The sequence below is a fragment of the Bolinopsis microptera genome, chromosome 13 (genome assembly GCF_026151205.1).
Source record: "Bolinopsis microptera isolate Bmic1 chromosome 13, MBARI_Bmic_1.0, whole genome shotgun sequence".
NCBI classification, from domain to species: domain Eukaryota; kingdom Metazoa; phylum Ctenophora; class Tentaculata; order Lobata; family Bolinopsidae; genus Bolinopsis; species Bolinopsis microptera.
Window position 1 is genome coordinate 8,549,221 of NC_087084.1, and position 27,107 is coordinate 8,576,327.

General features: G+C 37.5%; 3 protein-coding genes across 3 annotated transcripts in view; 1 reads left to right on the forward strand and 2 right to left on the reverse strand.

Moving 5' to 3' along the window:
• Positions 1-23,134, reverse strand: part of LOC134824966 (muskelin-like) — a 472,587-nt gene extending 449,453 nt beyond the window's left edge. The window contains exon 1 of the mRNA XM_063836999.1: positions 23,091-23,134. The gene's annotated coding sequence lies outside the window, so the exon portion shown is untranslated. The remainder of the gene's footprint in view (positions 1-23,090) is intronic.
• LOC134824969 (tetraspanin-7-like) lies at positions 343-4,823 on the reverse strand. The gene is made up of 6 exons (XM_063837003.1): positions 4,732-4,823; positions 3,203-3,277; positions 2,748-2,840; positions 1,477-1,617; positions 1,179-1,262; positions 343-720 (listed from the first exon to the last, which is right to left on the reverse strand). The coding sequence occupies exons 2-6, from the start codon at positions 3,263-3,265 to the stop codon at positions 646-648; spliced, it is 456 nt and encodes a 151-aa protein (XP_063693073.1). The 5' UTR covers positions 3,266-3,277; positions 4,732-4,823; the 3' UTR covers positions 343-645.
• LOC134824968 (forkhead box protein I1-like) overlaps positions 4,366-27,107 on the forward strand; it is a 35,187-nt gene continuing 12,445 nt past the window's right edge. The window contains exons 1-2 of the mRNA XM_063837002.1: positions 4,366-4,371; positions 9,184-9,921. Of these exons, the coding sequence (XP_063693072.1) occupies positions 9,190-9,921 (732 nt within the window). The 5' untranslated portion in view covers positions 4,366-4,371; positions 9,184-9,189. The remainder of the gene's footprint in view (positions 4,372-9,183; positions 9,922-27,107) is intronic.

Sequence of the window (27,107 nt, forward strand, 5' to 3'; positions counted from 1 at the left end):
AAATCTTGGGGGACTTTCCCAAAGTTCCCCAAAGTTCCCCTTGGACCCCCCCCCCCCCCCCCCCTAATAATGACACAAGCAAATAATAATGACACAAACATGAACAAATCTGTATTATATTATAAGCATCTAGTGGAGAACAAATCACGGACTAGGACCAAGTACAAAGAGCAAAAACTTCCGGCCTGCAGATCATTCAAGCTTTTACTTATTCAAATATCTTCAATAAAGATCCTTATCTGCATTTGCTGCGTTATCTTTTGGATATTGAGTTGCTATTGTTTGATTGTGCTGTAAAATATTGTTTTAATAATACATGGACCCTTATGAAAACACGATTAGCTGAACAATATACCTTATTTTACTCATTAGAAATTGTAATACATATATTTCAGTATTTCATATTTGAATGTATAAAATATGATCTTTTGATACTTATACCAAACTTAGCTAAAAATCAAAACGACAATTCAAATAATCAATGTTTAACGAAAAAAAGATCAGAAACAAACCAAAACGGCATTTTAATTTTTTTAATTCTGTGCCGGCACAAGATTTACTAATTTCAACAAATTGTTAGTATGCATATGGAATGTGGATCATCGTATTGTATGGAATCCATTGTTGTTGTATTTATCTGATGAGTTACTTGTCGTCTTTGGCAACTTCATACTCTCTGATTAGTCGAGTTAATGTGTAAGACAAGCTTATACCCACAACCTGAGAATTTAATTAGATTTTAATTTCTGCTAATTGTTGACAATGAAAAAGCCGATAATTGTTAATTATGGTCAGAAATAAAAGTATTCTTGAAATTGAAATTATTTATTAATGATTAAAGTATCTATTTAACAACAGCAGCTCAAACTGTGCTAAGCCATTGACTTATCAAATTTATGAATAGATAAAAGGATATTAAATTGCATTAAAGATGAAAGAAAACTTGATAACCACAGTCGTCCAGATATCCACTAAAATAATTAGTAGGCAAATTATCTATTTGTCGAAATATGAGTACAATACAATAAATCTCTTTATAGTAGTATACCAGTGAAGAAGTGCTATAAAAGTAATGCGCTATAAACATAATTAATAAACATAATTAATAAACATAATTTATAAACGTAAGTCTACTCGAGGACACCCTGTTAAATTAACAGTTTCTAAAATATAGTTACCTGCGCAAACCCGCTGAAGAGCAGTATGGTCATATCCACACTGTAAGTGAAATCAACGTAATTCATCACGTACTCGTAGCAACCCTGTAATAAAACATACGTGTGAGTTGAGACTTGTTTTTATTGACGTTCCTCTTTTCAATGTGGGCATATTAATTAGATCGCTAATATAGAGTCAATCAACACAGATTCTGGAGAATCATACCACATGATTTGAGAAGTTTCAAGTCGTATAAGTCAAATCTAGTGAAGTGGTGTCACAAGACACAAGCGATAGTAGACATGTGTTACAACTCACAGTTTGAGCGAAGTTGGTAGTGGAAATGTCACAAGTTTGTAACATGGTGTGACAGCAGGATCCTGGCAACAAACCCACGTGTTCTTGTCCCCATGTAGTGTTCACCCAGTCTAGGTGGTTATCTACCCCGCAACACTCGTACTAAAGAAGATTAATTAATTAATTAGTTAATTAATTATTCTAGTATTGTGTATAATAATTAGCTTGTAGAATGGAGATGATAAAATTAGACTTATATCAGTGTATACCTATTAAATATATATATAGGAAATCGCGGCATGTACGGAATCGCGATTTTTCCCATTATTTACGACAAAGTTTATGTATAGTTTAATGTATAATCTGTTAAAAATCGCAGTATCGCGAATTTTGGCCAAAATAATCGCGAAATCCTTTTGTCCCTGGAGTATACCTATTTCAGGTACCACCCGTATTTACGCTCACAGTTTAGCTACTTCTAAATTTAATTAGGGGACCGGTCACCACCACACATATATAATATAAAATACATTTTCTCCGTTTGCATTCTGTGGATGTGAAAATTTGGTTTTTCTTAAGAATACTCTGAGATCATAATAATATTTTGTCTGACGTATACTCAGGGCAACATCACCCTTATTTTATTAGCATTTTGTGATGATTTAATAAGTTGCGTACTTATATTACCAGTAGCTACATATTTTATTTATCACAGACAAAATGTCATCTTCGTAAGAATTGTACAATGTACATGTTTGGAATGACGAAAGCGAAACCAAAACTATCAACATTTCTAGGACAGAAACATCAACACTTGGAACATTCCAGAATTAAGGTAGAAACATTCTCGGTACTAGGAACATCAACACGAGTACAGGTAATTTCAGTGTGATAAGAAGTTTGGTTAGATCATCAGAGCAGTACACTAAAAACTCTAATTAGTAATTAGTAGTATAATTAGTAGTTAAACTTATAATTAGTAATTAGTAATCAGAAACGTATAACGATTAGTTCCATCATTGTGATTATTTCTCTCCGACAAATTATCATAATTCACGAGTGTAGTGCATAATATTATGTTGAGTGGCAGTGCTCATAACCATAACACAAATCACAGCAGTCTAGTCGGCAGTCTACGAAGTAGGAAGCTTCATATGTTATGTACAACTGGAGCTCAAACTTTTAACCTGAAACTGAGCCAGAAAGTAGCCATGAAATAAATAACCGCTTCTCGGAACAAACACAGATATTGGTAAAATATCTGCACAGCCCGTTTAATAATAATATCTTACATTGTACTGTATTTTGTCGAACTGCATGTTTCCCTGTGTTTCTTCGTAAGTTCTCATGAGTTCAAATAGAGCAGGGCGAACAGATTGTTTTATCTGAAAACAAGTGGTTAAAGTGAACCTAAAAAATATAAAATTCAGTTCAGTTATTTGCTAACTTTTATATTGTAGGGAAATAATCTTAATAGATACTGGTATCCTCTACAATATACAATATACACGGTGTATCTTAATCAAAACACCAGTACTTGAAAGCTTTGTAACTTAACAGAGATTGATATTGTATTTAAAGGTTAAAGTTTTTGACGATTATGTTTGACGTAAATCTTCCCAAATCAGTAATTTAAAATATTCAGCTTAATTGCTACGTTTTAGAAGCTATGTACATATCGTATAGGTAATACGTATTATATACTAGAAAAGTTGATATACGTATATAATATAAGTTATATACTCACAGGCTCGATACTGTAGAAGATCCAGATAGACAGCGCTATCTCCAACAACAGTATCACCCACATTACACCGATAAACTGAAATAAATCACTTTGTAACAATCTCCTTTACAGTGTTATTGTACACGAAATGTACTGTGTGTGTGAAATGTATAAATTACATTTACTGTGTTCACTGTTCATACTGCAGTTGTGTGTGCACAAGAATGTATACTATGTATATATTGACGAATGTTTAATCCCAAGTGTATTGCAAAATGCTTAGAATGTATGTAAACCATGGCCAAACAGAGTGTATGTATAGTGTATGAACACTCAGTAATCAGTATGTATACATACACTCAGTATGTATAGTATACATACACTCACTCAGTATGTATACACTGACATTATATAATATATTCCTACCACCAATTATTAAAGACAAATATATTGCCGACTGTAAATATAGTCGACTGCTAAGTTTATACAGTCTGTATATATACCAGTGTATACACTGTGTACAATATATCCTGGTGTATAACATACAGTATATTACATACCGTGTATATATCCACAGGTTATGGACGGTATAGTGTATTAACTGTGTATATATTATATATAATATACACGTGTAATACATACAGAAGGTGTGCACGCTGTGTAATCTGATGCTGCTCAAATGCTGCGATATGTAGTGACAGGATCTTATACAAGTGTACAATATGACTGGAACTCACCACGTGACCAGAAACAGTCACGTGACTCGAACACACCGATATTCGGAAACCGTTTTGTAGGAGAGATGATTGGTGAGATTTCCCGCTGACAGTTACTTAATTGTACTAGGATTCTGGAGGAGTTGGGTTCGGTTGTGGATTTTACGGTTAAAGCATTACAACCGTTTTATATAATCGACCGATTTTCCTCAGAATTTAAGACGTCGCATTTAGACATGTTTTATGCACATAGTTTCCTCAGAATTGAGAAAACCCCGCATAATTAAACCTATTTGAAATATCTAATATCCATGACTTAGATATGATAACAAATAAAAGTGAAATTGAATACTCGTCGCTTCGGCCTTTGTCTGTCAATAATCTTTAATATTTACCAAACACGATCGGAATTCAGATATGTGTGGGTATAATACAAACGGTTAATAATGTTCAGTGGTTTTAAAATAATTTGAAGTACTGATGATGTGAGAATACTATATTGTCATGTGAATTGTGAAAGTAGAGTTGTAATTCGGCTCATTGTTTTACTGCATTTCGGGGGATTTATTTAAAGTATGATAGCCTCAAAATTATTGATGAATGTTTTTAGAATTTAAATATGCTTGTTGTGGCTGCTTCCAAGTACAGACCGAATAAAGCACAGATTTGTTTTCCCAAAAAGCTCCGCAACAAGCGATAACACCTGCAAAATCGATTACAACACAAAAACCGTGAATTAGAATTTGATACCAGATTATGTATTGATATTATAATTATGTCTAAATGTAAATTCAGCAATTGTGTAAAATAAACTGAAAACTTGAGCAAATTTACCAGCTGCAAAAATTAGCGTCCCAATAGTTGCCATCCCTATGGCAACAAAGAGTGCGTAGTACTCTTCAACCACAGCCAGGTATCTCATACTGTAGACTGTCCAGATTGCTAGTGTCCAGATCGTTACTGCTACAAACTGAACCGGAGGGAATTATAACACATCTTATATTTAGGATTATGATGTTGTAATAAAATCTAAATTTCTTACCTACGTACACCAACAAAATTAAGAATATGTAAAGCACCCAAATTAAAAAGTCCGAGGTAATATTATATTCAATTAGTAATTTAACATAATTGATTTTAAACATATTCATAAGTGACAGAAGATGAAATCAATGACGGCATATATTGCACTCTGCCTGTGATGTGCATGTAATTTCACTCATGCTGAAAAATATGTCAGATACTTACAAAATATAGAGAATTGAAGAAATACATGGACCATCTTAAATATTTTGGGTTGGTTGGTTGTTTATTCATCTTCTCACAACGACACAGTTCGCTCACTTATAGTCTGTTTTCTTTCCACTGGATCTGCATGCACCTATTTAGTATTGTAAGTGAGATTTTAAAAGCCAAGTAAAATAATGAGATACATGGAGATTAGCAAAATAGAAATATTGATTTTTGAAAAAAGCCTGAATAGTAAGTACAATCAATCCAACACAGCACAGTATGAACATGAAGGGTGGGTCTGTTTCATTTTGGTAAAATTTCGACAATAAAATCATGACACTTACGTAATATAATTATACTGAGTGTATCATTATGTGGACAGTTGATAAAGCTCTTGGAATGCGAAATAACAACCAGATACAAATCTAAGATAAAATGAGCCTTACAAATAAGTTATTATGTCTGAAAGAGAATCTTATGGATGCTTTTGGACAAAACAAACAGTCTATGCTAAGGTGTGCATTAAGATACAACTTTAGTGTGCACAGAAACAAATTATGGAAATAGATATAATCATGCCTTACAAGGGACTCTCAGAGAATGAGGGACAATCAGTTTGCTTGATGGTTTTAGATGGTGTCTCATCCAAAGCAAACTTTACAAGAACAATATGTCTCTAAACAAAGGGTTGAGGTAAGTCCACCAATACATTCATCCTAAGACAATATTTAATACAAATTTTATAATTTAATGGACTTTAATGGACTTTTAAAGCTGCACAGTTTATGGTCTAGCCTTTGAGCTAAACATGGAAAACTTATGCTTCCCTGACGAGTTAAGAGCAAAAACTGTTTTTGTCATGTGACATGCCAGTTAAGTTTAATGAAGATTCGGCTGTTTGGGGTTACATGTGGGGTTAAAGTTACGGCTAGCATTAAGGTACATCCAATTGACTTTAACCCTAGTTGTAAAAACCGAAATCAACGTGTATGATCCTACCCAGAGTGGTCCGATTCTAATCACCACCAAACTTATTGTTTCATTGAGTTCAACCCAATCGGTTTTAAAGTCAACGGAACTGTACTTTTTACATACAGTAAATAAGAGGATAAAAATGGCTGTGCATGTTTACTTAAATCGTTCAATGAAGGGCTCCAGATAATATCATGCTCCGATCACAAAAGATTTTCAGGTTTTGCTGTAAACTATAGGTACTGGGTCTCATGTAGCTGAGACACCTCACAGCAAGTAGAACAAAGTTGCTCTTGCTTGTGGAAGGTGTATCAACTACCCGCCGAAGCAGCGGGTTGGGAGTCCCACCTGGGATCATTACGTTCGTAAAACTTTACACAATATAAAAGCTACAATAAATTATCCATAAAATTTACATAAACAAACTTAGGAGACCTCATAGCTCGTAGCTTCTGAGGGATGATATTGAAGGATACGTAGATGAGCTTGAAAAGGTATAGTCCCCGAGTAGTCGCCGCGCCTTGAAGATTTGATCTCAAACAAGTGTTAGTGCGTACTTCGGGATGTGGATGTTTCTTAGAGAGGCTCTGGTTCAAGCCTATTCAAAATGATTAAGTCAATTAAAGGGGACACAAGCTCTACCTAATTGTTTAATGCTCAGAATATGACTTCAAAGAGCCAAAGGTCAAAAATTCAAGCATACTGCAATCATGGGGCATTTTAGTGAAACAAATTTCTCTGCAGACGACTCCAAAATCATACATTGGAGTCTGGAAACATTAGTAGCCGAGCCTTTTACCTCATGCTATTATGGGTTGAATATAAAGTCAGGGTCGATTGGGATAGCGCTCGATTCACATGATTTCGATAACAAAGCAGCGCGCCTCATTGTAGGTTTACTCACTACTGACGCCTGTGCGATGTGCTGAGTTGGGCGGCCGTTACCTGAGGACCCCAGGCTTTAATGTTGGTAAACAACATTGAAGAGATTAGAATAGAGATTAGGCGGAATGACAGGCTGAGCGCGGCCCAGTAAGGCGGCCGCAGATTAAAATGTTCGAGTATCATTCGATAATTTATATTTTGAAGTACCGTGCGTTTTGCAGGAATAACAATGATAAATATAATATATAATATTACATTGTATTGTTTTTTGACCATTGTTAATGGTCTGGCCCGGCGCGCGCTACTTCGTAGCACTTGCCATGATCGGGTGCGCTACTTCGAAGAAATTTAGACGAGTAACTGGTAACATCCGTCAATATTATTTTCCGTCGCAACAGCAATTACTTATATCATTAGCAATTAGTGCAAAGCTTAATTTGATACATTCGTACAGATTAAAAAATATTTATTTTGATAACATTGATTATATGATTTCTTAAGTCTGAAAACATCATTACCTAACTACTAAAATAAAAATTTTTTGTTTCAGTATGCTGACTTGTAGCGCGATGCACTACTGGGTCGCGCCTCGCATCAAATAATTCTTCTCGCAACCACAGCTGCACTCGTATGCAGATCGGCGAGATGCGAAGGATTGACATCGTGAATCAATATGCTGACATGATATAATGATAATAATCTTAACAAATTATTTAAGTTGGAATACTGAAGACGTCGCCGCGCGTATTATTATATATGATTACTTTGAAGTGATATGACGGGATCGTATCTATTATGTATTATATCAAAACTATAACAATAATATACATATTGATAAAAAACAAAGTTGGCGTAGCTCAGTTAATTTAATTTAATCAATTAATTAAACATAATTCAACGGGTGATACTCGTAAAATATTTGTTCCATATATTATTTTATTGGACCGTTTTAATACTTTCAACACTACTATATAACAAATAATTTGAGCAAAGGTTTAGTTCCAGTGATTGTATATACAGTGTTGGGGTAAAAGGACTCCAGAAGGCAGACAAGGCTCGACTCCAGACTCTAGTTGAAGTAACAGAAGAGAGAGGAGTGTCCAGTGTTTAGTTGACTCCAGACTCTAGCGTAGCAGAAGGGAGAGGACTGACGTTGTCGACTCCAGACTCTAGCGTAGCAGAAGGGAGCTAGGAGTGACGTTGTTTTAGTGATCCCACAGATTCCAGTCGACAGATACTATCTGTGTTCTGTGACGTGGAAAGAGTGGGTTTTTTTATTATAGTTATCAGTTCCAGTTTAGTTGAAGTCCTCATCATTCAGAAGTCCCTCATATAGTAAGAAGAACATCATCATCAGAGTAGTAGTTTTGTTATTCAATTAACCCAAGAACAGGGTTCCAACAGCGTCCAACTCGGCGCGCGTCCGGGTCCTGGTAGGTTTTTGTATCACGTGGTGACCCCCACGCGACGGTCGTTTCACTATCGTGCGCGGCGGGTCATACAACGTATGACAAGTAGGTTCAAGGTTGTAAACCTATATAATATATATATAATAAAACATAATTGATGCTATGATAAAATTATTACCGGCCAAAACTGGAAAATTTTATGACAAAAAGTGCGCGCGGCGATCAAGTTACAAATGCAGAATTCAATGCAGCAATTATATACAGTATACATCAATTAAATTGATAAATTAATTGGTAGAACAAACACTTTTTTATGATAAAATATCAAAACTATAAAGCATATTGTAACAAGTAAAGATTAATATTGAATATAAGGAGAGATATTCGCAATTCGACAAATGACTCGAATCGCGCGCCACGATCAATAACCGTGGTGTTCTACTCTTTCAGTATTTCGCGTTGGATAAAAGTATCTCTACACCTCGAGTGTCCGAATATGCTGAACAGGTCCTTCCTTGTACTCGTTATCTGGATGGGTGAATCACAGCACCTTCACTCTGCTGATGATTTTATTGATTTTGATGCACGAGGCTGTATGTGATTTTCAGAACTGTTTGTCCATGTTTATTCCTATTCTTTTGCTGCACCCTTTTTGCCTCGCCAAGCTGGGATTAGTGTCCACACCATAACTTATACCGTTTAATCTGCATTTGCCGACTCGTTTTTGCGACAACTTATTTTCTCGCTATACTCAATTTTGTTTATTTAAAATCCAATTTCTTTACAGTTTTTAATGGATGATATGACCATCAAGAAAGGAACAACATCGAAACTTCTTGGTGCTGATTTGTCAAAGAGCTTCCCCGGAGCACTGTATTCGCCCAGTAAACAAGCCCAAGGAAAACCAGAACCCATACCCCACCCACCAAACAAACCCCTGAGCCTTCTCTCAAAAACAGACGATGATTTGCAACCGCTGAGCTGGTTGGTTTCTCCTAACTTGTTGCACAATGTTTGCGGTAGGCCGGTCCAGTCGAAACCTCCGCCACCGAAAAAGATTATCCACAGAACAGCCAATCCAAGTGGCAAATTCTCATCCATGCAGAGCCACTTCAAGCTGAGACCGCAGCCTTATCATCCACCCAAAAAGAATTTCTCCGTTCCAGCAATGAAAGTACGGGCTATCAAAGTGAACGGACGACTGATAAAACAGGAGCCCGGCGAGTTTAACCGACTCTACGCTCCCAGATCTCACCCATATAAGTTGGTCAACCGAACTAGGCCCACTGCAACAACCAGATCTTTTAGATCTAAATATGCCAAACCACCTTACTCCTTCGCTACTCTTATCTTCATGGCGATTGAGGAGTCATCTGCAAAGAAGCTTCCCGTAAAGGACATCTATAATTGGATCATTGACAGATTCCCGTATTATCAGCTGTGCGATCGAGGCTGGAAGAACTCTGTTCGACACAATTTGTCCCTGAATCGATGTTTCAAGAGGATCGACAAAGACCGAAGATTGGTGAGTTTTCTGTCCGTCTTTTTTTTCTCACATATGTTGTGTTGGCTCGAAACCAATACTGTATGAGTCAGTTCGGTTGTTTTGAAATTGTATCGTGTGATCATCACGAGACCGGCGAATTCTTTGTGTTAAAAGTTTTGCTTACGAAGAATAACGTTTATAATTTCATTCTCATAATATAACTCATTGTAATCACCATCATTATGATAACACCGTTATTATGATTATATCACAACTAGACGCTATCAAAACATAACGGACATGAATCATGATGATATGGATTATTCTGTGTTCACTTTATTCGCCTGAACAGTAGGGATGGAAAAGTACCAACTGACCCGAACCATAATATTCGAAACTCCGTTATCCAACCATATTATTAAATCATTGAAAATAGTTCTACTGAAATTAAAGCTCATTTAATCAGCGTGAGGGTAACAAAGCCCTACTTTACTCAATCGTCATGGCAGCATCAAAAAGAGATTACTGAATTTAGGTAAATTAAGTTTTTAAACTTCCATTTTCCACCTTTATTAATCACATTAAATTTAATTCGGTGTTAGGATTGCCATGTCTACCAAATCTAAATACCGTCTTATGCTTTTACTTACTCCTTTACCTACGTCAATACGTCTGAGATACTCTGAAACCAGTTCATTTCCACACCAAAACACTTACCACTAGGTAAATCAGTACCTGTCACGTGACCAATGTCTTACCATTACCTGTCAAGTTAGTAGTATATTATTACCTGTCATTCGAACCCCTGATTGTGTGTCTCCATGACGTCACCATGACGTCACTTGTACGAAATTGAAAATGGTGCTTCAACTTGCTATCGCTTTTTAGGGTTTATATCCAGTAGATAACGTCCAATGTCGTACTATCAAGTATTATATTAAAGTATAAATTGTCTATCTTTGTATAAACTCAGTGTTAAAGTTTGACGAACGAGATGAGGGTCGGTTTGACCTTATTACTGATCGAATCAGACATAGCATTTGTATGTTTGCTTTACTCCTACCTCATTAGCTTACACTCACATACAAATATTGACAGAGACACTATCCAATCAAATCCCGCAGACATCATCACGTGATAATTTTAACCAATCAGATTGCTGGGATGATACCACGGGACACGTTTAGTCCTGTCACGCCGTCGCATTACGTGAGACGATAAGATTGTAATGTTGATATCCAACACCGCGATATTATTCCAATGCTTGCACAGTTCTGGGCAGTCAAATACTGCAATCTAATTATAGGTTTACTAATGTTCATCTCATTTACACACGCAAGGCTAATACAGTAATAGTTGAACAACAAAACACAATTCAAGTGGCTCCTGATATTCTACGATCACGATTTCTTAAACTCAAATGTGTCCGAATAAGCTGTTAAATTTGAAAACTTTAAACATGATGTCGGTATAATGACATGAAAATGTCATGTAATTTAGAGGTACTATACCTCACCCGGAGTGGCGTTGTCATAGAATTCTATTAAATCAAAACGGTAATTAAATCCTTGATCTAATTGGGTCGCGTTTGGATTAACGTTGGCATTAGTCAATGATGGGCCTAAATTGATTATTGTAATCAATGTAAAGGGAAATAAAATTTGCGCCTCTTTTGATCTGTAATTTTAGGCGTACTTACAGCAATTCAGCAATTAACATTGCCACTGTGAACATATTGCTTAGTACATTATCTGATGAATATAATTATAATTGGTAATGACATGCTCAGTCTTTAAAATATCATGTTTTGGCTAATAAAAATGATCTAACATCAAATTATTTGGATTTAGAAAATAACGTTTTTAGTTTTAAATATTACACACAGTATAACAGTATCATAATAATATAATAATATAATATAACTAAAGATACTGACATCAAAATGACGTCAGAGAATCACTCTTTCTACATTAAAAACCATTTATTCCTTATTCTACAATAATTAAATTTCCAAACTTCATCGTGGATGGATTAACAGCATGTCCCGACGACCACGCAAAATGCATTTCATTTCAGGTAGTGACCATCATTAATAGCTCAGTGCATACCCTTATAAAGTCTAATGGCATGTGTGGGCAGTATGACCAACCAGAGTCCCTGGCAATGATCACGTGACATGTTTGTGTATGTAAACTGGAGTGCTATCAGGGGGGTTGTTTAGATTGTGTAGTTTGGATGATGTAATATTTAAGTGGGTAGAAGCAAGGCGTTTCTAGTCATACTGCCAGAAAGCTGCAGGTTGATTCAGCACTCATTCCCAACTATTATAGTTATAGAGTATATGACGTGTATGGATTACAGCTTCGTGGGTTACCAGCAGTTGAGTAGTCAGGATACCTCGGCAAGGAGGCGATACCTCGGCTCAGAGGCACAATTAAAGTTTCCTCACAATTACAGTTTCCTCACAATTACAGTTTCCTCAGAATAACTTTCCTCAAAATAACTTTCCTCAGAGATTTACTGCACATTTATTCCCCCGGAATATCATAAAATCATCCCGAAAATAACATAAAATTATCCCAAATATTATGGCTCAAACACTCCAAATGTGTTCACTACAGTCTCCTGTACTATAAGTCGCGTCTACCAACGTTCTGTTAACCAGGTCAGACCTCTGACTGGGGAGAAGGAGTTAAGCCTCACATATTATATACATTATCTGACTTTATCAAAGTAATTATTACGTAAATTGAACACTAAATCACAAATTCTGTTGCGCGTTGCCATGGCAACCCAGTACAATTATTGTCCAGTATAATAAGCTCACATGTGTGCTAGAGATGCCTCTTAAGATACAGTTTAATGTAAAGACTGTGAGTTTGAGCTTTTGTCTTGTACAAGGATTAAGTCCACAATGTGATATTATATAAAATTATATTATTATAGCTGTTCCTGTTTTGTTATAAGAAGAGATGCTGTAGATGTAGCCGTTACCGTGGTAACGGTTCATCTATTGTCCACATTATATGTAAATATGATATGAGATAGGTGGATCTTAATTGTAATCTGGTGGCCCAACAGGTATATGTCCGGGATATTTTGTTGTTTCGGAGGGGATATAATATTTCAAAACCTGAGCTGGATTTTTATTTTTAATTTCTGCGGGCAGGGCCTATGAAATTAAATATTCAATACTATCATGTTTAAATATAAATAGACATAACAATATTTTATATACCGCAATTAAAGTTTTACTCGCAATGGGCTTGTTTCCAGGGACTGTACGATTCATTTTTCCAGCCAATGATAAGAAAATTTGGGCACTTAAAAATGCACGAATAATCTTCGAAATGTTTCGAGCAATAATTGTTAAACAAGATTTGAACAAGGCATGAACAGGAACGTATACTTTGTCCTCCAAATCCTCCCCTAATCATTATCTTATCACCTTCAAAAATATCATAAAATGAACCATGGTCATTAAGAAGCGGTGAAGTTTACCAGCGTTCGAGCATAAATCTGCTCTGGAAGCGAAGATTAAAATCCAATCAGAGTTCAATCTAGGCAAAACGAGAGTTTAAATATGTTTGGAGCGAAATTTTTCCTTCTCTTCTGAGATGTTGTGGCAAACTCATGATTTGGAAAAGAAATTACATCATTGCATCATTGTGTACTGTATCTTCACAGCTATTAGCGGTTACGTAAGTCTGCAAACTGTTGCTAGGTGGGGTTTCTGCTAAATATGAGTACCATTTGTATTATATCTTCAAATTTGGTTGTCTTTATGTAGCTTAATTGATATTGATATCTAGATAAAGAATTATGATATCTAGATAAAGAATTATGGGATTTGAAGCCTAAATATATATCCAAAATTGGCATTATCTCACTCAATTATATTCCTTTTCTTCGCTTACGTTAAACAATTACCGAGAATATCCATTTCTGAAAGTTGATCGTCAGCAACCTTTGTTTGTACCTCAAAACAAAGCGCTAAGACCATGATTAGGAAAAATGATAGATAAATGACCACTCCGAAGACACAAGTTTGATCGTGACACACAAAACCATCCCCGTCTTCTTGGACGTTCCGTTTAATGGACACATATCCAGATTCCATGGCAACTAACACCTCTCAAGTCTAAATTAATCGTAAGCAGATTGTGACAGACTGATATTTTAACAAAAATATTGCTACCAAGGCTATCATAATCGTTTTGACCATGGTTTCTGTATATTCATGCAATTTTCCGAATTTCAGATAAAATATTTTGAGCAATTCGGATTTACTCCCCAAACGTTGCACCTAGCAACCCTAAAATAAATATAAACCTTCCGTTGGCCCGTTAGCAGACTCTCGCTGGAAACCCTGCCTGTTGATTGGTTGAGCTTGAGTAGACTCCAGAAACCCTGCCTGTTGATTGGTTGAGCTCCAGACGTGAGCCCTTCACCCCTGGAATACCCCAGGGCAAACCCGTGAAAAAGCATTACACAAAATAAAGATCATTGACATCACACCTGGCCAAAAAATCAAACAATTCATCTTGAGGCCAATTCTTACCAATTCTCGACCTCCTGCAACAATGAAGTTCACAGAAATTAGTGCACGACACTTCTCAAATATAATCCCCTGTCGCGGTCCGGATCCAATTGACCAGAGCAATTCACCGATCAATTGATAGACTAATTATCCAATTAACTGGCTCACAATGCGTACCGGGAAACTACCGAGGTTGAGGTATTGAGGTTGAGGTTGTTTAGGCCGAGTAGGGACTCAAAGTGCTGTGACAAGTACTAGTTCACCAGATAAGAATTTAGAGGCAAAGGACGTTGCTGGGTCACTCCTACGTAAATCTCAGCAGGGGTTCAGACAATAATGGATGTTGGTTGCGGTGTCTTTATGATGGTTTTTTGATGAATTTAAGTGGTGGTTTTGAAAAGAAAATTAGGTGGAATAAAGTTGAAGTGATGATGATGACATTGGGATGACATTGCTCCTTGTAAGTTGATTTCGCACGACTCGCGGCAGTTGATAGGTGTTGATCTGACATCATCTTTGAGTTTTAGATAAAGGCGAGTAAGGCGGTCAGGAGAAGTAACCCAAAAAGGAGTGACGATTAATCTGGCGCGAAAATATAAATTGATTTAAGTTTTGTAAGTAGTGATAAAGTTATCTTCTAAGTAGCATGTTACAGATCTCATTGTGGTATATATTTTGGGCATTAACCCATCCATTCTTTTTAACCTTTGGTATGGAAATGGTTATGGGAGGCTTTTAAACTCTGATATCAGTGACAAATATGCTTGTCGACAAAGACAAATTAAGTTTTATATCTAGAAATACCGAATTCTCATTGGATAAACGCAATCACGTGATACAAAGTACCTATTAGTCCCTTCTAAGTGGATCATATCCTATTTTAAACATGATAATATCTTTAAATCACCCAAATCTCGTGTTTACTCTGAGCCCACTTCTTATTTGTTTTGGGTAACCATGGGACTTTAAAGGGAGGCCATTACCACCGACCAAATATCACCTGCCACAAAATGCCACAATAAGTTTACCAAAGAATTCCAAGCTGTTTCCAAATTCCAAGCAAATAAAAACAAGGAAATTATGTAGTACGTGAGAGAGAAGTGATTCTAGACATCAAACAAAGTCTCATCCTGGTTTCATCTAACCAAAACACAAATTGGATTTTCCTAATCATATCCGACTGGAATTTAACTGGAATGTTACTGAAAAGTTGCAGATGTATTATTATAGTGCTTATCCAAGTTGTGGCCCACGACCCTGTATCTCCTTCATAGACACAATCAATCAGTCGAGTCTGTACAAACCAAGAAAATTCCCCGGGAAAATATTTCAAACAAATGTTTCATTGTCTTTACGTTTCGGAATTAGGAATGTAGATGAATGTGACGTATCTTTCTCCCCCAAATGTTGTGAGATACGATCGATTAACAGATCATATCAGCCCACTTCCAATGGGCGATCATCAAGATTTAATAGAGATTCCAATTGGGTGTTATAATTTTTAATGATAATCTATCTCTGTCGTCAATTCAATTGTACAAGCCCTTCCTAATCTCACCATAATGTAACCTTTTATTTTCTGCAGAACAATGAGTGTGTAACATTTCATTCTCAGATTTTGCCTTGTTCTCAAGATCCCTGCTGTCAATTCCTGACACCAACTCATCACAGTAAACATGTACAATATTCATACCTGTGTAGAACAACAGTGTCCAGCTCCTTGTTAATGTGGCTAATTCCTCCCCCAACAAGCCCATAACATGGCACCCCACAATTAAATAGAGGTCTTTGTTACTCTTATAAAAGACTATGAGGACTAAGATAACACAGTTTTAATGACTCACATGATGACTTTGTGTTTTAATGACTCTCAAATGAGCAGATAATTAGGCCCCCCACACTTAGCACAACTACAAGCTTGTGCATGAGCCTTGGTATGGTGGAGAAGGAGCGGTGGTAGAATTCCTCCATTTTGCACCTCCGCAAGTCATGGGGTTTAAACGGGGTGTGGTGATTGGTTGTTTGTGTGACACGTGGGCGGAGAGGTGTGTTGTGAGTGGTGGAGAGTGGATGTGTAAGCGAGAACAATAGTGTAGATTTCTGTTCGCATTGTTCTGCAGATGGGGGAATGCTGTGGCGTGATTGGTTAGCTTGTTCCACGTGGTGATAATGCTGGATTGTGATTGGTTGATGGTGTGTCACGTGCCAGCAATGCTCGATGATGATTGGTGGACTTGTAACATCTACTCATACCGCCAAACTGTGAATAGAGCAGTTTTTGTTGAGTGTAAATAGTACGATCAAATGTCTATCTGAGATCACACTTCATATTACACTTATAAACGTTAAAAGCGGCTGTAGAATCGAAGTGAAATTATAATTTATCGCTAAAATGGTTTAACCGCTAAATGTAATGTAGCAAATTGTTAGTCCTGGATCAAGGTGCCATGTAAAAGAGCAGTTTATTTATATCTCTGGGTAGGATTCTCGGGCTAGACGAAGTCCAACGCTGCTCTATGACTTGAGATATAAGCGCGGTATATCCCTAAAATATAAATGTGGTTTATATCTCTCTCTTAAATATATACTATGTATAAACTATATATACTATATATATACTATGTATAAACTATATACTATATTATATACTATGTACTAACCTGCAGTATGTAGAGTTGTGCAGACTAACATTATTACTGTATACACATCGAGAATGGACTGAATGTCACATACTGTATGTGGAGTTATATTATTTTATTAGATACTATTTTATTATATATAATTAGTTTTCCCTGGGTTTTCTCCATTTAAATCTTAGTTCATGCGAATAGATATATTGGACATCTACTTAACGCTATGTAATTGCACTAGTGCTTATCAGCCAACAGGATGGAGACATTAAGTTGCTTGTATTAGTTAATATACAAGTTTTATCTAAAATGCAATATTCTTATCTGCTAAATGTAACATCATCGTAATATAACATCGGTATTGGTAATGCTAATACCTATTTCAACCACAAGATTTCTTATCCTAATGTACACTTCTATGTATATATCACCGCACTATACCGTTATCATGAGCGGGTCCATGTAGTATAGTTTCTTACACAAGGAGTCACTGAAGTTACGAGTAAACCCCAAATAAGTTTTAAAATGTTCAGATCAACATTTTCCTAACTTAGATGTGATCTCACTAACAGCGACTAAAGCCACAGTAACCACTGACTATATCACTACCCCACTTGAACTGCTGACTAATGACGACATATCATCACTATAGCTACAGTAGCTATAGTGACGACATATCATCACTATAGCTACTATTATTACAGTTTTACCGCCACCCCACGGCCCACCTCAACCCTAAGTTGAATATTCAGCTTAACATGGTCCCAACTTGGTAACATCACATCACTAATACCAATGTACCCACTAAGTACACTAACTTTATCACAACTAAACTGAAGCAACAGCTTTGTTACCGCTTTATTTACTGTACTTTCCACTGTAGTAGTAGTAGTTTCTAATACTGCTCTCTACTGTAGTAGTAGTAGTTTCTAATACTACTCTCCACTGTAATAGTAGTAGTTTCTAATACTACTCTCCACTGTAGTAGTAGTAGTAGTTTCTAACACTACTCTCCACAATAGTAGTAGTAGTTTCTAATACTACTCTCCACTGTAGTAGTAGTAGTTTCTAATACTACTCTCCACTGTAGTAGTAGTAGTAGTTTCTAACACTACTCTCCACAATAGTAGTAGTAGTTTCTAATACTACTCTCCACTGTAGTAGTAGTAGTTTCTAATACTACTCTCCACTGTAATAGTAGTAGTTTCTAATACTACTCTCTACTGTAGTAGTAGTATTTTCTAACACTACTCTCCACTGTAGTAGTAGTAGTTTCTAATACTACTCTCCACTGTAGTAGTAGTAGTTTCTAATACTACTCTCCACTGTAGTAGTAGTAGTTTCTAATACTACTCTCCACTGTAATAGTAGTAGTTTCTAATACTACTCTCCACTGTAGTAGTAGTAGTTTCTAACACTACTCTCCACTGTAATAGTAGTAGTTTCTAATACTGCTCTCTACTGTAGTAGTAGTAGTTTCTAATACTACTCTCCACTGTAATAGTAGTAGTTTCTAATACTACTCTCCACTGTAGTAGTAGTAGTAGTTTCTAACACTACTCTCCACAATAGTAGTAGTAGTTTCTAATACTACTCTCCATTGTAATAGTAGTAGTAGTTTCTAATACTACTCTCCACTGTAGTAGTAGTAGTTTCTAATACTACTCTCCACTGTAGTAGTAGTAGTTTCTAATACTACTCTCCACTGTAGTAGTAGTAGTTTCTAACACTACTCTCCACTGTAGTAGTAGTAGTTTCTAATACTACTCTCCACTGTAATAGTAGTAGTTTCTAATACTACTCTCTACTGTAGTAGTAGTATTTAACACTACTCTCCACTGTAATAGTACAGTTACAATGTAGTTACAGTTCTACAGCCTCCCCACATGAACCCTCGCACTAGGTACCTCATGAGACGAGGCAAGTGTAACTATGTATGTGAGTGAGTGTATGTGCAAACTTTGATGTTGAGCTCTAGTGTGAACTGTACACTGTAGTGAGAACTAGGTCATGTGTGGAATGTACAAATAGTTGTTAAATACACTGAGAAATATACGGCCATTGAATGTATAAAATTATAAATTGACACTGGACAGTTAGTGTACAGTATTTCTGTCCGCATGAATTTATGAACGAGCAAAGAATCGTTGTGTAGACTTTATCGGTATTAACTTGAGCGTTTTTTATACTAAAGTCCATTGTTGCTTAGGGATATTGCCCAAACAAAAAAGGATTGGGGTCATAAATCTGAGTTCATCAAACTAAAAATTGGAAAACTTAAAGTTTATCCTCGTAAGTTACTCATTTAACGGCATTAACTTGAGCGTTTCTGACACTAAAGCACGTTGTTGCTTAGGAATATTGATCGTTGTCATAAATCTGGGTCATTTTGGGTGCATTATCTCTAGTTTTCATCGGAATTATACTTTAAAAGAATGATCAAAGTATTATATATCCAAAGAATGAAAAAGGTCCTTGTTGCTTAGGAACATTGCCCAAACAAAAAAGGATCGGTGTCAAGAATCTGAGTCCATCACCAAAAATTTTAAAAATTTTAAGTTGCTGACTTACAGCATTTGATCTGGTTGCTGTCACGTACCAAAAGAAATATCGATCACCTGCGCATTCAATGAAACATAATACACAATGAAACTAATTGACACATCTCTCAAAGTTCGTACAATGTTATTTATTTTAACATCACGATTAGGAACCGACCGGATTGGGGTTTTGGCTGCCGGACCGGATTCAGCCGGATTTGGATCTCAAATCCGGCAAGCCGGATTTTGCCGGACCGGAACCGGTGGTTTCAGAGTGAAATAAAAGGCAGCCGGATTTTGCCGGATTTTGCCGGATGTTGCCGGAAAATTTCCTTCCTTTCCACGCCTAATCTTCATCGAGCACTTCTTGCAGCTTGCATAAGGGATCCCATTTTCTTTTGAGTAGAACAACCAGACGGACGATGTTTTAGATTTACTACTACTCGACTCGACTTAGGGCGGCTTCAACGTCCGAACAGATATAGTTTTTTTACAAATCTTCCTATCTACTACTAGACATTGCTTAAACAAGCAGTACGTAGCAGACACAATGTAACACGAGTAGACACGAGTCACGACACTAGACGAGTAATAATCAGAAATGATATCTAATTGGCATATGCTGCCAGACCCCTGATTGAGCGCGTTTGTGCGAATTCCCTTTTTTCATGCAAGTCTGAGTATCATTGGGTCACGTGACTTACAACCAGAGGTGCTTAATAAGGTTGTTCGTAAGCAGTAGTACAGTACTAATCACCGTCTGGCGTCTAGAGCTGAGTCACATGATTGCAGTAATGAGCTAATTAAGTAGCTACCCAGACCCTGAACACGTGACCTTCATATTTCGTATTTCATAATCAGAAGATTAAATACTGCCAATTTTGCGATTATAGCCGGGGGCTAGCCCAGGGAGGTGGCCCAAAATATTTTCCGGTTTTTTCTAAGTCCGCACCTACCCCTCGATACACTATTCTGTATTCTGGACTCAAGGTTTCCCCCGGTAATGCGATCTCGAAAGGCAGGCCTCCCCTTTGCAATACGAGCTCGGAAGCGGGAGCTCTCAATACAGGAGGTACGACTCGAGAACGACTCGGACCGAAAAACTTCTAAGTCAAAATTTTTCAAAGTTTTTCTGAAAACCACTTTTTTCCACGATTCAGGCTACCCTGTTCATTATTAGCCGAAAATATTTTTTCGGTTTTTCCAAGTCCGCACCTACCCATCGATACACAATTCTGGACTCGAGGTTTCCCCCGGTAATGTGATCTCGAAAGGCAGGCCTCCCCTTTGCAATACGAGCTCGGAAGCGGGAGCTCTCGATACAGGAGGTACGACTCGAGAACGACTCGGACCGAAAAACTTCTAAGTCAAAATTTTTCAAAGTTTTTCTGAAAACCACTTTTTTCCACGATTCAGGCTACCCTGTTCATTATTAGCCGAAAATATTTTTTCGGTTTTTCCAAGTCCGCACCTACCCATCGATACACAATTCTGGACTCGAGGTTTCCCCCGGTAATGCGATCTCGAAAGGCAGGCCTCCCCTTTGCAATACGAGCTCGGAAGCGGGAGCTCTCAATACAGGAGGTACGACTCGAGAACGACTCGGACCGAAAAACTTCTAAGTCAAAATTTTTCAAAGTTTTTCTGAAAACCACTTTTTTCCACGATTCAGGCTACCCTGTTCATTATTAGCCGAAAATATTTTTTCGGTTTTTCCAAGTCCGCACCTACCCATCGATACACAATTCTGGACTCGAGGTTTCCCCCGGTAATGCGATCTCGAAAGGCAGGCCTCCCCTTTGCAATACGAGCTCGGAAGCGGGAGCTCTCAATACAGGAGGTACGACTCGAGAACGACTCGGACCGAAAAACTTCTAAGTCAAAATTTTTCAAAGTTTTTCTGAAAACCACTTTTTTCCACGATTCAGGCTACCCTGTTCATTATTAGCCGAAAATATTTTTTCGGTTTTTCCAAGTCCGCACCTACCCATCGATACACAATTCTGGACTCGAGGTTTCCCCCGGTAATGTGATCTCGAAAGGCAGGCCTCCCCTTTGCAATACGAGCTCGGAAGCGGGAGCTCTCGATACAGGAGGTACGACTCGGGAACGACTCGGACCGAAAAACTTCTAAGTCAAAATTTTTCAAAGTTTTTCTGAAAACCACTTTTTTCCACGATTCAGGCTACCCTGTTCATTATTAGCCGAAAATATTTTTTCGGTTTTTCCAAGTCCGCACCTACCCATCGATACACAATTCTGGACTCGAGGTTTCCCCCGGTAATGTGATCTCGAAAGGCAGGCCTCCCCTTTGCAATACGAGCTCGGAAGCGGGAGCTCTCGATACAGGAGGTACGTCTCGAGAACGACTCGGACCGAAAAAGGTTCTAAGTCAAAATTTTTCAAAGTTTTTCTGAAAACCACTTTTTTTCCACGATTCAGGCTACCCTGTTCATTATTAGCCGAAAATATTTTTTCGGTTTTTCAAAGTCCGCACCTACCCATCGATACACAATTCTGGACTCGAGGTTTCCCCCGGTAATGTGATCTCGAAAGGCAGGCCTCCCCTTTGCAATACGAGCTCGGAAGCGGGAGCTCTCGATACAGGAGGTACGTCTCGAGAACGACTCGGACCGAAAAACTTCTAAGTCAAATTTTTTTTTCTGAAAACCACTTTTTTTCCACGATTCAGGTTACCCTGTTCATTATTAGCCGAAAATATTTTTTTGATTTTTTTTCGGTAAAAAAAACTGAAATCCGGCAAAAATCCGGCAAATTTTTTTCCAGCCGGAGCCGGAACCGGAACCGGATTTTGAAGCCGGATATCCGGCCGGAACCGGATTCAGCCGGATTTCCGGTCGGTTCCTAATCACGATCACTCTGCTGTCTGTTGCTTGCTTTAAATAAAACATCATTACAGACGCACTAAAACAATATTAGCCACTCAAGTATTTTACATTGCATGTTGATCCAGAGATACAAATTTTATTGATTCTGTAGCAATGAACGGGAGTGGACTTCACTATATATGAACTTCCAATTTGTAGTCATGGGAGATATCATAACACTTCGCCCTCATAGCTTATATATTAGGGTTCATTCATAATATGTATACTTGTATATTCATTTTTGGTCAATAATCTCTAGTTTTCACCGGAATTATACTTCAAAAGAATAAAAGAATAAGAAAAAGAGATCAAGCAATAGGCCACTTTATCGATCCTCATACGCGATCAACACCTGCATAACATTCTATTTCCCGCAGTGATATTTTGTGTCACATTGTGTCACGATTATGTGATCCCTATTTTTATCTTAAAATGAGCAACTTTATAAATTTGTGATGACGCTGTTGTTCATGTTAAAATGAAGTGACAGAGGAATTTAATTCTCCCTTTGAATCAATCTAGATGATTTGTTGTAAATACTGAGATCAAACTATCAATTTACAGGCTATCGTCAAACATGTTACAAGGCGTCATCTTCAGTGACATAAGCCTCAAATTATTTGTTATATAGTAGCGTTGAAAGTATTAAAACTCTTAAAATGAAGTGACTCAACATATTGAACTTGACTTGCAACTTCAGTGGGATCAGAAAATAGTTAACATTAGATATAACTCATGATTATTTAATGTACACTGTTTATAACATTGTTGGATATAATGCAACATAAAAACAATCCTCATATCCCAACAAAACACTCACCAGTGTCCTACATCACATCACTCTCTCATCCTCTCTAGTTCTCTCTCTCTCTCTCGAGTAAGAACAGATAAGGTGGTTACCATAGCTACCAATCTGGAAACCAGACACTCCTGCGTTCAGATTAAACATAAATTCTCTCTCTCTCTCCACAACGTGATATAAATACTAACGTGACACGAGCACAGGAGTTAGTTTTCTGGGTCGGCATGCTAGTGAAAAATTAAGCACATGATTTAATTAAGTATTGTTAGCTAAATTTCAGGATACGCGTTGGCATATGTTTGAAAGAAATTTAGCTGCCCGCGCTACCTTCGATATAGGTGGACATTGATGTGTTGCAAAGGATGGATTAACTTAACTCTCCCGACCAATGAAATCATCGCAATCACCCCACGTGACGCTCTCATTTTTTATTAAAAGTATTTTAATCAAATGATTGAATGGTGGATTGTTTAATTTTTTGCAGGGGCCTCTACTCTCTAGGCCAACAGTGGTCCGAGCCTTAAGGTCGGTGGTACAATGACTTATATTAATATACAATGGTTTATATTTACATGTCACCCTGGTAACACTCAATCAAACCCACCTTACGTTCTCAATCATTTTTCCGAAACATTTTATGTTGAAGTAATAAGTCGTTCCGAGAGCGTTCTCCTAAATATAAGTAATAACTCGTTATTACCGTGCCCCTCAAACCCTTAAAACATAATCGATTGGACCTTGCATTATGTCTGAAACATATAATCCCGATAATACCATTAACGATTCCGATTTGAGATAATCACGACCGGGGACTACGGACCTTATATATTCACAGACACTCCTCGACTGTGGCCTCCCCCCACACACTGCATTGTGATAGACGTGACTTTTTAGCTGTGGTACAAGTAAATTTGAATGGTATGACGGCACGTGCGGAAGAGTATTTGATCAGTTGAATCATCCTCGAAAATTAGGTTTCTCAGGGTGTTTGATCCGCGGAACATTAGTTAAACTAGTTGTAAGGTAGCTACAAAAAATGCAGAACGCATTCTGTGATAGGATGACCGCACAATTTTTGTACTCCTCTCAAATAATTTGAGACTTTATGTTAATTTACGTGCTATAAATAGTTTAAAAACTTGCTAAAAATATCCTGCAATAAATAAATCATTGATATTCGGGCCGCACCTTTGATCTTGTTAAGGATAATATCCGCGATATCACACCAATTTCACCCTTGCACGCGGAGTAAAAACATGTGCCCACCAGGCCAGGGTCCAGGGTGCAGAACGAATAATCTGCTGCTACAAATAAGGAAACAATCGGACCATCCTACCTGATATCTATTAGGTCCTGTAACAAATGGTGAAACAGTCGTACCCTCCCACACAAAGCACATTCATCACTGGGTATCTGCGGTTATAATCTGGGATCTGGTGTAACAAATGTGGGAATAATCTGGGATATAGTGTAACAAATAAGGAAACAATCGGAAAGATGTCCGATTGTTTCCTTAAGATTCTTACCATGGCACATGCCATTCAGTCCTGGGTATCTGTAGGTGGTATTGGGTGCTTAAGCATACTTATTCACTTAGCAGTTTTAGAAGTAAGTGTGAGATACTAACGAGTTTTTAACGTGAGGGTAGTGAGAAGTGTGAAAAAGTAATCTGGATTTAATAACTGATGAAAATACACCGCGACTCGTTGACCGGTTTAATGTGTTTCGTGATTTAAGGTTGGATCTCGTATATAATAATGATCTGAAATGTAATGCCATTTTTATTCGAGATGGCAGCCCATTTCCTGAAATAAGGGACTCAGTATTTCAGTATTGTTAGCTCGGATAAAATGGAAGATTTTGAGACTTTCCTGCAAAATATACAGGTTGTTTCAAAAGTCTGGTAAATAGATATGAAGCTGTAAGAGCTAGGGTGTTTGGTAGATTGCTCAATATTTCTTCCCGGAATGGGATAATGACAATTTCTCTCCCTGACGCTGACTTTCAACCCGGATTCAAATTAAAAAATGCACTAAAACTTGCCATCTTTTTGTCCATATCCATAGTTACTCAGTTTACAGTTACCTCATAAAGAATCTAAATTCTCCGGCTGCATTTGCGTACCTCTTTAAAACAGCGTGACTTTTTCAGCTACTTTTTCAGCTACTTTTTCAGCTAACAAATAATCCAGCTCCTTAAAGCTCTATTTTTCCGGACAGAACTATGTAAAAACTCAGCTCCCAGCTCACAACAGATATGTCCCAGCCGTGTACACCAGGAAACACATGTAAAATACACACCTTTCTGACCACATGACCTCCCCACGTGACATTCACCCAGCTCTTTCCTGCTTCGATTTGCTGGGCTGTTCTCTGCCCTGGTTGGCTGATCACTATCATGTGAGAGCTCTGAGAGCTTTCTATTGGCTGATCGGTCACAAGTGTTTGTACATTGATTCGCAGGTTTAAAAACAATGTAATTATCCTATGGGTGGTCTCGTGGTGTTGCTAAGGTAGCCCTTGGTAACGAGGATGTGTTGCTATGGTTACGACTAGATTTGTTAACAACGGTGTCAGCCAATGAACTGTTTCCTCCTTTCGTCTAGCCCCTACTTTCTAAGTCAAGTACACTACATTTAATTGAAATGTCCATCTTAACCGAGCATCTCAAATTTTCATTTTAATTAGACCTCAAATTTCCAAATCTGAGATGATTTGCTGATAACGATTTTAATTAACTTCCCACGAGCAGGTAAAAAGAACCTGTTATACTCACGGATGATCATACTTCATTTGTTATTATCTTTTCTTGGGAAGATCCATGAAGTAGAACCCCACCTTGTAGCCGAGCAGATAGCACTAGATTCAATAAATCTGCAGCCAAAACATGAACCAAACCAATTCTAACACAGCATCAGGTCCTTCCAATAATGATTCGCCACGCGTGCCTCCAATCCCAGCCCCAGTAATTCCTAATAGACCTAATTGGAACGTTCCCCCAGCTCGTGCAGAGCTGTTATGTTAGGTTGTTAGGTGAATATAACCAGAATATAAATAGAAGCCAGAAAAAAAGTTGTAGTAACTCCCCCTCGAGCTGGTTTTGGACATTACCCCGGTCATCGACATTTGGTTTATCAGATATAGGACCGTCGTCAGGGCAACCGCATTGATAAAGATAATTAAATTCATGTGAGTTTTCATTTATACAATGTGTGACAACCCACCTACAGATATAAAGTTTGTGACGAGCTGTGAACAGGGGAGGGGGGGGGGGGTGATCTTGAGAGTGAGATTTAGTCGGATAGAATGGGGGGGGGGGGGGGGGGAGATCTTGAGAGTGAGATTTAGTCGGATAGACTAGGGACTCTAAATAGGGAATCTAAATGATCATCTGTGGTGTTTTTATAATCTTATCACGTGACTTTATCTGCTGTCTCTGGATTATTTTCTAGCCTGAAGAAGACCTCTTGAAGTATGATGCATCTCGCGGAAAAAATAATATTATAGGAGTTTCAATTTGTTCAGCCTAATCTTGTTGAGGGACCAGTTACCGCATCTTTAGACTTATTAAAAGGATCTTTTGACATATTAAAAGGAAAAATATGTGGATTGAAAAAGGATAAATAATCGATGAATCTCACTTTAAACAAGACTAGACGACCGTACGGTAATCCAAACGATTATAAACTTTCTGTATACCCTCACTTACAATTCACCTACAATTACTATGTGGTTGTTTTTTCAAAAACCTGACAAATTTTTCCTGGAAATCTATCTTATTTTTGAAAGATAGATGGGTCTAAATCCTCCAGATATTTTAATTAGG